Source organism: Erinaceus europaeus, chromosome 13, assembly GCF_950295315.1.
Source record: "Erinaceus europaeus chromosome 13, mEriEur2.1, whole genome shotgun sequence".
NCBI lineage: Eukaryota > Metazoa > Chordata > Mammalia > Eulipotyphla > Erinaceidae > Erinaceus > Erinaceus europaeus.
The window spans coordinates 82,051,885-82,064,407 of NC_080174.1; the positions used below are offsets into that span (position 1 = coordinate 82,051,885).

Sequence of the window (12,523 nt, forward strand, 5' to 3'; positions counted from 1 at the left end):
GATGATGGGTCAGAGAATGTGTGTTCATTATTCTTAAGAGCTGAGTAGTATTCCATTGTGTATATAGACCACAACTTTCTCAGCCACTCATCTGTTGTTGGGCACCTGGGTTGTTTCCAGGTTTTGGCTATTATGAACAGTGTAGCTATGAACACAGGTGTACAAATACCATTTCAGATGGGTGTGCTTGAAAAAATAAATAAGAATGATAATGGAGGTTAATAGTACTAGTCTGTGTTTTTGCTTGTACTTAGAATTTTTCACTACTAAAGCTTTAAAGTATTTATAATAATTATATTTATATAATAGGCTTGCTAAGGATTATTTAGAGTTGTGAGTTATATTCCTAACTTTTGCTAGTATCAAAATGAATTTCAATTTATTTTTCTTTTTTCTTTCTTCTCTTTCCTTTTCTTTCCTTTCTTTCTTTCTTTCTTTCTTTCCTTCCTTCCTTCTTTCTTTCCTTCTTTTTTACCAGAGTACTGATCATCTCTGGCTTATGGTGGTGCAGGAGATTGAACTAGAGACCAAGGCATGAGTTTGTTTGCATAACTATTATACTATCTAAGCCCTCCCTTCATTTTGTATTTCACAATGATTGTAATAGGTCTGACTCGCTAGTCACTTTTATAATCTTAGAAATACCATGTGCTAGAAAATATGTGCTAGATAACAGTTCTTTACAAAAAAAACTTAAGGAAAAGCAGAGTTTAAAAAAAGTTCAAAAGGTGATTACAACCATGGCTATCATTGGGGCGGAAAAACTCTAACAATCTTGCCAAGAAAGGCATGTGTTCTATGACCTGTCTCTTAAGACTGGATGCCAATAAAATACAAAAAGCTCAAAAGTACCTTGATCTTTAAAACGTCAATGCAATTCTGGTGACGAAGTACGAATGTGAAACACAAGCAGCATTATACGTGACCTACTATCTAACTTTCAGATGACTTCAGATAGTCTTAAAAAGAAAAAGTTTAATGAGAAAGGAAAGGCTGTTTACTTATCTTAACATAATCATTACACTAAAATTTTCTATCATACTGTGATAGTTTAAGTATTTTCTTTTCTTTTTCTTTTTCTTTCTTTCTTTCTTTTTTTTTTTCTAGCTTAAGTATTTTCTTGGTGAAGCAACTTCCCTTTGTTTAGAGCACAGAAAAATATCGCTTGGCAAGATATCTCACTTGAGTAGTCTACTGGGTTTATGAGTATGACCTGAGTTCAAGCCCAGAGCCACTTCACAATGGATAGCACTGATGGGCTTTAGAGGAAAGAATGATCTTAATCACAGCTTTTCAACAGCACCACTTTAGTTGAATAGTGTTAAAACTACAAATCCATGCAACAGTCTGGCAGCACCAAGCTTTCTCTAGATAGTGTACTCACCAAATATTGGTGACTGTTACAACATAGCACAGCACAAGGTTTGATCCTGCAAATGTAAACCTCTGAGAAAATACAATAACTACAAGTTTATGTTTATCTGTAATGGCCTGCAATTCAAGCGGCAGCTCCACCACAGTAAAGAGTGAAGCTCAGGACTTCTGGGTCTATGGCTATGGAAAGATCACTCCCACGATTAACTAGATAAAGCAACAGAAAACACCTGGAAACTCACCACATGGAGCTTCTGAAGAAACTCACGGAGCCACAAGCAGGAGCAAGTGCGCATGGAAACGGGTGAGGGAAATACTCTCCAGGCAGATGAAATAGCCTGAACCAGCAGCTGGCAGCTGGCACCACTTTGGTGGCTATGCAGGTATACGCATGATTGGCCACAAGAAGGTGAGACATTTAAGAGGCAAAACCAAACCAAACCAAACCAAACAAACAAAACAAAACCCTGTTGGAAAACTAAAGCTGTGTAATCTGCCCCAGCGGTGGCAGCAGACTAGCCCAGAGCATAGATGAACCAAGGCGGCAAGCACCTATTTTGTCAACACACTTTAGAATTCCCCTCCCCTCCCACCATGACACATAAACATCACAGCCACAGTGCCGCCTGCTAGCTGAACAACAAGAACCACGCATAATCAAAATATGGAAAGAAAGAAAAAAACAAACCACAATTGATTAAACATACAAAGACCTAGAAAAAATGTCAGAGTTAGAATCCAGAAAACTCATTATGAAGGCAATTCAAAAATCTAAGCAGAATGAAGAGAAGGAGAGAGGAGCAGAGAACATATTCAAAACAATCACAGCAGGAAGTTTGCCACACCTGGGCAGTGTTCAGAACGTAGGTATCCAGGAAGCTGAATCCAAACACAAGTTCCTGCATCCAAAGCAACCCACACCAAGGCCCATCACAGTAAAACTATCCGAAAGCAAGGACGAGGAGAAAAAAAATATTGCAGGCTTCTAGGGAAAGGACGAATCTGGAGGTGAAACCATGGGGTTTTCATCAGATTTCTGGATAGCCACGTGTAGAAAAGTGACTAGGCCACCACTTAACACCATGACCAAAATCAGATCAAAATTGATCAAAGGTCTGGATATCAGACCAGAAACTCTAAGTTCTCAAACCTTTCCCCCACCTGGGATGGAATATGAAAGAACAGTGTTTGGTGGGATGACTTAGCAAGAGACAAATATTTAGGAAGAGAGATATGACCTCACTTGTAGGTGGAACCTTAAAGACAAACAGAGAAAACACAAAGTAAAAGTTGGGCTGGGGGCTGTGTACTGCACCAGAGCAAAGGATGCTGGGAGAGAGTGGAAACAGGGGACAGGAAGGGTATCAGGCCTTAAGCTGGGAGTGAGAATGTTTTGTGGACACTCATCACATGGAGCTGGAGAATTTGAACCATGTGTCAACAACTGTGCTGTAAACCATTAACCACCACCCCCAATAAAATGGAAGGGAAAAAATGAAGCTCAGTAACTTTTTAAATTTCACTATCGTACTTCTATAATGTGTGCACTTGTAAATGAAGCTAATACCTACCTTATGTTACAAAGACTCAATAAAATATGTAATTACATTATATTTGACACACTTAAAACAACTATTAATAAAATTATTGGACAAGAAATGGAATAAGTAAGAATACTATGTAAGACTTATAAGAGAATTTTATCCTAGGTCTACTTTAATGCTAACATTGTTAGTAATACATTACAGAATAATATATAATACATTACAGAATTCTCCAAAGTTAAAAAGTGTTACCTGTAAGTAGTATTTGGGACATACACATCTCTCGCAGGGAACTCCAAAATTTCTCTGGTGGGTCTTACTCTACTGTCAGGGTAAAGCTTCACTTGAAGCAGCTCTGGGGTCAAGCAATAATGGGGATTGTCAGGTGCAGGAGAAATGTCTATCTTCAACTGAGCTGAATACAAAAATCAAAAGAAAATGGTGGAAGAAATTTAGAGTCTATCTTTTTTTTAGATCCTATGTTTATAGGACAGGTGAGTGGCTGAGCAAGTTGTGGACTGTATACACAATGGAATGCTACTCAGCTATTAAAAATAGTGACTTCACTGTTTTCAGCCCATCTTGGATGGAGCTTAAAGAAAGCATGGTAAGTGAAGTGAGTCAGAAGCAGAAGGATGAATATGGGATGATCTGCAGAAGTTGATAAACAAGATCAGAAGAGAAAACACTAAGCAGAACTTGGACTGGAGTTGGTGTGTTGCAGCAAAGTAAAAGACTCTGGGGTGGGTGGGAGGGGTGAGGGGGGAGTTCAGGTCCTGGAACAGGATGGCAGAGGATCTAGTGGGAGTTGTATTGTTATGTGGAAAACTGAGAAATGTTATGCATGTACAATCTATTATATTTACTGTTGGCTGTAAAACATTAATTCCCCAATAAAAAAAAAGTTAATAAAATTAAAATAAAGAAGTCTGTGGATAAACCAAAAATTACTTTCATCTCATACCTCTAAATTATTCCATGTTATAACTTTCAAACTGACACTGACTGATAGAAACTTAAATAAACATAAAAAGAAAAAGAATTACTGAATAAATGTTTGAATAAGGAAAAGAAATCTGGCATATAAATTGGCCAAAATTTCAATGTTAAATGATTTTAAGTGGAATAGTATATGTGAAGTACAGAAAATTGAAACACATGAACTTAAAGAAGAAAAAAAAAAAAAGAATCAACTGTCCTTAAGACTATATAATTATTGTGGCTATCATTGGAAGGGGCATAACTTTAGTGGTGGGTAGAGCATGGAACTATATCCCTCTAATTTTATAATATTGTAAACCATTATTGAATCACTAGTAAAACAAACAAACAAACAAACAAACAGGGAGTCGGGTGGCAGCTCAGCGGGTTAAGCGCATGTGGCACAAAGCACAAGGATCCTGGTTTGAGCCCCCTGCTCCCCACCTGTAGGGGAGTCGCTTCACAGGCAGTGAAGCAGGTCTGCAGGTGTCTGTCTTTCTCTCCCCCTCTGTCTTCCCCTCCTCTCTCCATTTCTCTCTGTCCTATCCAAAAATGATGACATCAATAACAACAACAATAACTACAACAACAATACAAAACAAGGGCAATAACAGGGAAGATAAATAAATGAAAAAAAAAAGAAGATGAGTATTAAGGAGTGCAGGAACACATGTGAGGCAGATAAGAAAAGACAGGAATGCATAATCATAAACAACACGTTACTGACAACAGATGCGATCATGTGGACTCAAAATACCTGTAATAGGTCTCAGTCGCCGTAAAACAGAAGATGGTCTTCGCATATCAGCAAGGAACTTATACAGATCTTCATCACTTAAGCGGTCTCCTTCCTTATTTTAAAAATAAAAGAAAAAAATTCTATAAAGCAAATATAATAGAAAACAAACATATATTGCCTATTAATAGTACTGCTCTCTCAAACTAGAATAGAAAGTGAAATTTAAGTAATATTAATTGTGGCTTAAAACAAACATGGCATGTCTTTGTATATATTTTAAAATTTTACTATTATAATATTGTTATCTCTTAAATTTTATATATGATTCATAGCCCTTTTAATGTCTATAAAATATCACAGGTCACTCTAAAATATAAAGTATCAGTACAAATCAGAGGTAGATGGAAAGGAAAAAGGATTAAAAATCAAATAATTTTTAACACACATGCATGACAGGTTTATGTTATACATACATTTACAGCTGCCTGTATAACTTTATGTAACTAAGTTTCTCAAATGCAAATTATATCACATTAGTTACAATTTGAAAAGACAAAAAAAAAATTAACAATAATAAAACCATTCTTTATGGGGAAAAACTGAGAAATGTTATGCATGTACAAACTATTGTATTTTACTGTCAACTGAAAACCATTAATCCCCCAATAAAGAAATTACCTCCCCAAATTATAACTCAAAAGAATTTTTAGACAGCACTTGTATTTTTCTCCAAAGCATCCTTAGTTAGTTTGTCACTGTAGTAAAAGTTTCCTCCCATTCTTAAGTGGTTCTGGTTATCTAGATACTAAAAGCAAACTTTCAAGTTGTCTGACTTTGATTAACAGTAAATTACGATGTCGGCACTATTTATACCAAACTCCAATATGAATAACTCACGTGTGTATACTCATATAAAAATTAGAGAAAAAGGGACTGCTGGAACATTATTTCATCTCAACATACATAGTACATTATTATTTTATTCTATTAATGATTTTTATATAGGGCATTAACTATTAAATCCCTAGGACCATTATTAAACCATGACCAATATTTCAAGCATGTTGATTTAACTTGTTATTTGAAGTATAGGGAAAACACTTTTAAAGAATAAATTATCTTTGATGAAGAATGCCTTAAAATTGTAAGTACACCTATAAAAATAATGGATCGACCTGTCAAAGCCCATGTTCAGCCGGGAAGCAATTACAGAAGCCAGACCTTCCACCTTCTGCATCCCACAATGACCCTGGGTCCATACTCCCAGAGGGATAAAGAATAGGAAAGCTATCAGGGGAGGGGATGGGATACGGAGTTCTGGTGGTGGGAATTGTGTGGAGTTGTACCCCTCTTATCCTATGGTTTTTGTCAGTGTTTCCTTTTTATAAATAAAAATTTTAAAAATAAATAATGATGATTGCACGTTAGTACAGAAATGCACAACAAAACCCACAAGTTCTATTTTATATGACATGGATACTGTAGGTTATGTCAAAAATACCTGGATGGGAAACACAGCTATATACAATAAAAAAATTCATAAACCACTGTTTATGAAACATTTAGCCATTACAATTAAGAAATAGATGATAAAGACCTGTTTGATGGGTTCTGATGCAGCAGCCAACATTTAACTAAAAAGAATAATATAAAAGTATAATATAAAAAAAAAGTATAATATAAATAGTTTATCTTGGCAATATTTGTTCTTTTTATTTTATCCTTGAAGTTTTTATTTCTTGAAATTACAATTATTACATGCACATACATATAGCATACATTTATATGTACAACCGCCACCCCCCCCGAATTTCTACATGAGAGAACAATACCTGCTTAAAAAAATTTGTCACAGTGAGAGTAGCAGGTCGAAAGCTGGTCAAATTACAAGCATCATCCCCACTTGTTGTCCTTTCAAGTGACCGTCTGCCAACAATACTAGAATTCCTCCTCTCTGACCAAGATCCTTTACGTTCTAGAGGGGGGAGGGGAGTAAGATATTCATTATCTAATATCTAAATTTTGTTTTAAAGTAGCTTTCCAAACACAAGAAAATTTTCACAGAAGTTGAAAATTGGGGACTTCCGGAAGCATGGCTACGGAGTGAGTAACAGCAAACTCACTTAACTCTCACCACTCAACTAGAAAAAACAATCGCAATCACCAGAAGACTCAACAAAATACCAACAGGATTTCTTCAGAGATTCACCAAGCCACAGGCAAGTGTGTGGCTTGTGGCTGGAAATGGGGGGAGAGAGAGAGAGAGAGAGAGAGAGAGATCTGCAGGACTAACAAGTGGCTGACGACAAGTGGGAGATTAGCAGCTGAGGCCTATCACCACTTCCAGGTCCCAATTAAAGCAACAACAACTGTTGGGGGGAAAAATCACTTTAAAAGTCACCAATTTACAATAGTGACTTCTTAAATTTCCAATGATGTCACCCCAAAGAGGCTGGAAAAACAGGAGGGAGACCCAATATTGACATCAAAGGCACTAAGCCAGCCTAGTGACTCAGGATAAAATCTCCCTTCTCCCACAACTGTGATTTCTTAGGTAACTCACTTAGCCACAAGTGACTGCCAGAAGCCTGATCAGGAGAGAGGGAAAAGGTCTCAAAACTTAAGAAGCTGTGCTCTGCGGCAGTGGGTACCATTCTAGCGCTTACAAAACACAGAATATAGGGCCAGGCGGTAGTGCAGCGGGTTAAGTGCACATGGCACGCAGGAAGTACAAGGGCCAGGGCAAGGATCTCGATCAAGCCCCAGGCTCCTGACCTGCGGCGGGGGTGGGGGAGGGTGGGAGGGTGGGGGGGGTGAAGGAAGTCTGCAGGTGTCTTTCCTCCTCTCTGTTTTCCCTCCTCTCTCCATTTCTCTCTGTACTATCCAACAACAGCAGTAACAACAATGATAAACAACAAGGGCAACAAAAGGGAAAAGAATAGAATAGCCTCCAGGAGCAGTGGATTCCTAGTGCAGGCACCTAGCTCCAGCAATAACCCTGGAGGTGCAAAATACAAAGGATTCATACCTCCCGTGCTGATTTCTACTTCTGTAGAATCTCTTTCCAAACTTCCAGCACTGCTAACAATATTCATTAAGTGGATGGCAGTCCAAGCAAAAGGCATGCGGTATTTTCCAAGTCTTTGGCAAAACTGATCAGCTTGACTTTTCAGCTTCTCCAATTTTTCCTTGTTCTGCAAAATAAAACTTTATACATTATATGATTATATACATTATATGCTCAAAATAGATGAATCAAGGGTTATTTTATAATGTACAAAAACGGCAAATTAAGAACTCTCAGCAGGGAGGGAACTACAATCTCAACCTTTCAGAGATCAACTGGCAGCATACTGCCCAGCCAGTGAGTGAGGTCATTCTGTTCTTCAAATGTATGTATACAGTCTTCAAAATTTGTTTGTGATGATCTCATCTGGAGTGAACCAAAAGTAAGTATCTCCAACAACAATGACAACAAAAATAACTACAACAATAAAACAACAAGGGCAACAAAAGGGAATAAATAAATAAAAATAAATATAAAAAAAAAAGTAAGTATCAAACATAACTCTGCATGACAAATCAACATGTAAGGAAAACATGATCAGATTCTAGCCAGCAACTTACTACGAAATATTTATGATTATGACATGCTAAATATTACTATTCTATAAAAGACAGAAGGAGTTGAGGTCACTTGGAATAATCCCTAACATGGCAACCGTGAAGCCATGAGGTAGAGAAAAGGGTGTGATAGGAGACGCAAACAGATCAATAATAAATAACCCGCTTGTAATAAAGAAACAAAAATAGTTCTTATAAGGAAATTAAGCCCTAACAAAAAGACTTAACGATGCAAACGGTACATAGCCATCTGAAAATTACGTTACAGCTGTCTCAACTTCCAGGCAACCTGAAATAATGCTAACATAACCTGCCAACAGTCAACTAACGGTCCAAGAGTGAAAACCTACAACAAGTTTCTCACATCCTCCTTCCATACAGAATGTTGACAAGGTGAACTTTAACCAGTGGCATGGTCACAGGGCTTGAAAAGGAAAAATTGAAAGGAGAGTAAAATGCCAACATTGCTTATTGCTGTATCTGCTAGTCCTCCAAAGCATTTTCTGTTTTAAAAACCTAGGTATCAAGTATTAAGTCTATCAACCTATGTGGTTTGTAAAAGAAGGTGAGAGAGAGAGAGTGTAACAGAAACTGAGCCTCGAAATTGAGGCTCTGAAGACTCAAGTTACCAGGTATCCTTTTATATATATTTTTTTTTTTTTTGGCATATATACAAGGTTTCAACCATCTTCAAAACATGATTTTTAAAACACTTTTGGACTCATAAGCAATCAACTCTAATTATCCCTAAATAACTTCTCTCTCTCTTCCCCCTTCCCTCCCTCCCCCTCAGGTCCCTTCCCTCGTCCTCCTCTCCCTTCCCCTCCCCTTCTCCCTTCTCTCTCCTCTCTCCCTTTCTCCATCCCCCTCCCCTTCTCTCTCCCCTTGCTGTCTGTCTCCTTCTGTATCTTGCTCTACAACTGTCCCAGCACACCTCCCCCACCCTCCACACACATACACTGAAAATAAAAAATCTCAAAAGAAAAGTGTGCTACTAAAATTCTTTCATATGCTTTGTAGAATATTCTCCAAAATTACAATAATGATGAGAGAGACATGAGAAGCATGGCATTCTACCTTTGTGGCATCTGCTTCTTTAAAAATCATATATGGTTCTGCACACTCTCCAATGTCTCCTTGCTGTAGAACTTTTTCTAACTGTCAAGAGAGAGAGGGGAAAAAAAAGCAAACATTAATCAAGCTTTAGAAAAAAAAAAAAGATAATTAAGTAAGACAGGTTGGCAAAATATATGAAAATCAATCAACATAATATACCACATTAACAGAACAAACAACTTAATCGATGCAGAAAATGTACTGGACAAAAAAATCAGCCATCTAGGAACGAAGAAAGGCTTCCTCCAAGTAATGACGGGACACAGCCCGGCACACCCATGTGCGCAGCTATCCCAAATAGTTTGATTATCTAATGGTGGCCGCCTATCTGACCTGAAAACGACTCTTATAATCCAATGATTCTACTCACAAAAATACACCAGGCAGAAGAAAGAAGTGCTCATGGAATGCAAATACTGATAGGTAAAACCAATAAAATTCACAGACTTAAATGAACCAAAATGCCCATAATCACTAAAATAGGTAAATCAGGCAACATAATAGGTAATACCATAAAACAAAAGTGAATTTTAAAACTTGTGCAAATGGCAGCATGAATTAGGAACATAATCATGTAGTGTATAAAACACGCGTGCGCGCACAGACACACACGGTACTATTAGATACAGTAGTATGCTTAGGCAAAAATTGTGGAAAAGAAAATTGGGGAAAATTTCTGTTTTGTTATTTATTTTTTTTATTTTTTTTTAATTGGATAGAAACAGAAAGAAATTAAGAGGGGAGGGGAGATAGAGAGGGAAAGAGACAGAGAGACACCTGCAGCCCTACTTCACCACTCCTGAAGTTTTCTCCCTGCAGGGGGAGCCAGGGGCTTGACCTTATGCTTAGCACTATGTGTGCTTAACCCGTTGCACTACTGCCAAGACCCCACTAAACAATCTTTTTAATAAAATGTTTTAAATGTGGTCCGGGAGGTGGCACCGTGGCTAAGGCACTAGACTCTCAAGCATGAGGTCCTGAGTTCAGTCCCTAGCAGCACATGTACCAGAGTGATGTCTGGTTCTCTCTCTCTCTCTCTCTCTCCTTCTCATTAATAAATAAATAAAATCTTTAAAAAAATGTTTTAAATGTGGATCATTTCTCCTTGGGGGAGCACAACAAACATACACAAACATACTGTATACACATACAGTATACCCGCCTATAGAATTTAGACTCAAGATTACAGATTATACTTATCAAATCTAAGCTGAATTTGAAGCTTGTCACCAGCAAATTTCAGACTTAGCAAGCCCCCCCCAAAAAAACTGTGAATTCCTTAAATATATTCTATTTGTGCATATCTGTCTGTCTCTATACTTTTGATCTGTTTCTCTGGAGAAGACTAATATAGTCCTCGACTCAAACAAACAAAACAACACTTTCATAGTGTCTATAAGAGTATATCCAGGGGCCGGGTGGTGGCGCACCTGGTTGAGCGCACATGTTACAATACGCAAGAACCCAGGTTCAAGTCCCCGGTCCCTACCTGCAGGGGAAAAGCTTCAAGAGTGGTGAAGCAATGCTGCAGGTGTCTCTGTCTCTCTTCCTCTCTATCCAACCCTCCCTCTCGATTTCTGGTTGTCTCTATCTAATAAATAAATAAAGATAATAAAAAAAAATTTTTTAAAGTATATCCAATATTGTATTAAGGAAGAGTAAGATGAAAAAAATTAAAGGAGGGATCAGTGGTAGTGTAGTGGGTTAAGTGCACATGGCGCAAAGCTCTAGAACTGGTGTAAAGGTTCCGGTTCCAGTCCCCAGGCCCCCACCTGCAGGGGTTTGCTTCACAAGTGGTGAAGCTGGTCTGCAGGTGTCTGTCTTTCTCTCCCCCTCTCTGTCTTCCCCTCCTCTCTCCATTTCTCTCTGTCCTATCCAACAACGACGACAAAGAACAAGGGCAACACAAAAGGGGGTAAAAATGGCCTCCAGGAGCAGTGGATTTGTAGTGCAGGCCCAGCAATAACCCTGGAGGCAAAAAAAAAAAAAACTGAAGGAAGGACCATTGAAAGAAATGAGCAAAAATAAATAAATAAATAAAATTAAGACAAAATCCTTGCCCTTGAGTGGTCCGGGAGGTGCCGCAGTGGAAAAAGTGTTGGACACTCAAGGTTGAGGTCCTGTGTTCAATCCCCGGCAACACACGTACCATGTATCTGGTGCTTTCTCTCTTTCCTCCTAGCCCTTATTAATAAATAAATATTAAAAAAAAATCCTTACCCTTGAAAAGGCTGTATGTACCCACGTGGTGACAACTGTCTTGTAGATCATTATTTCCCTAATTAAACATTTTTTTTCAGTTGCGATAGTAATAGGACACAGATATGAAAATAAACATGTTACATTATTCTCACCTTTATTACAAGAAAAACGTCTTGAGAAGGATATGTGATTGAAAAGATAGCAGATCTTGCCAGGGTGGTGATAGCAGCAGGGGGCACGTGTGGACGTAACAGTCCTTTCATCTGCTCAGAATTAAGGTCAAAATAAAAGTTTTCTGAAATCTAAAAAAAAAAAAAGTTCATATATTAAATTTTAAAACTCAAATTTTAAAAAATCAGAAAGCAAATATTATATCTAAAAGCATTACAAATAGAATATCATATCACTGTATACACTTAGTTCATCATATTTCACTGCCTGGCCTTTATATAGCTAATCAAAACTAAGAAATATATATTCTAAAGAAAAAATATTACAGAGACACCTATTAGAAGAGATCTGTGTATACCTATATTCGTAGCAGCACAGTTTGTAATTGCAAGAACCCGGAAGCAACTCAGATGTCCAACAGAAAATAAGTGGTTAAAAAGAATTGTGGTATATACACACAATGGAATACTACTCAGCTGTTAAAAATGATGAAGTTGTCTCCTTTGCATCCTCTTGGATGAAACTCAAGGACATCATGTTAAGTGAGATAAGCCAAAAAGAGAAGGGCAAATACCAAATAATCTCACTTCTTAGCAGGACTTAATAAATAAGGACAGGGAGGGAGACCACAAAGTGAAAGGTGGACTGGACATGGTGTATTGCACCAAAGCAATGGACTCTGGGGAGGGAAAAGGAGGGTGGATAGGAAGGCCTATTATATAATGAAATTGTCTGCATATGTTAATGATTGCGCTATAAAGCATTATTCCCC

At 37.7% G+C, this 12,523-nt stretch overlaps 1 protein-coding gene across 8 annotated transcripts in view; it reads right to left on the bottom strand.

Annotated features, from left to right (window-relative positions):
- Positions 1-12,523, bottom strand: part of DOCK7 (dedicator of cytokinesis 7) — a 172,050-nt gene that overhangs the window by 111,860 nt on the left and 47,667 nt on the right. For all 8 annotated transcript variants that reach the window (XR_009553912.1, XR_009553913.1, XM_060206309.1 and 5 more), the window contains exons 9-14: positions 11,733-11,882; positions 9,340-9,420; positions 7,667-7,832; positions 6,471-6,613; positions 4,657-4,750; positions 3,171-3,333 (exon numbers count right to left, since the gene is read on the bottom strand). Coding sequence is in view for 6 of the 8 variants with exons in the window: in XM_060206309.1 (XP_060062292.1) it covers positions 3,171-3,333; positions 4,657-4,750; positions 6,471-6,613; positions 7,667-7,832; positions 9,340-9,420; positions 11,733-11,882 (797 nt within the window). In the remaining 2 variants the exon portion in view is untranslated. The remainder of the gene's footprint in view (positions 1-3,170; positions 3,334-4,656; positions 4,751-6,470; positions 6,614-7,666; positions 7,833-9,339; positions 9,421-11,732; positions 11,883-12,523) is intronic.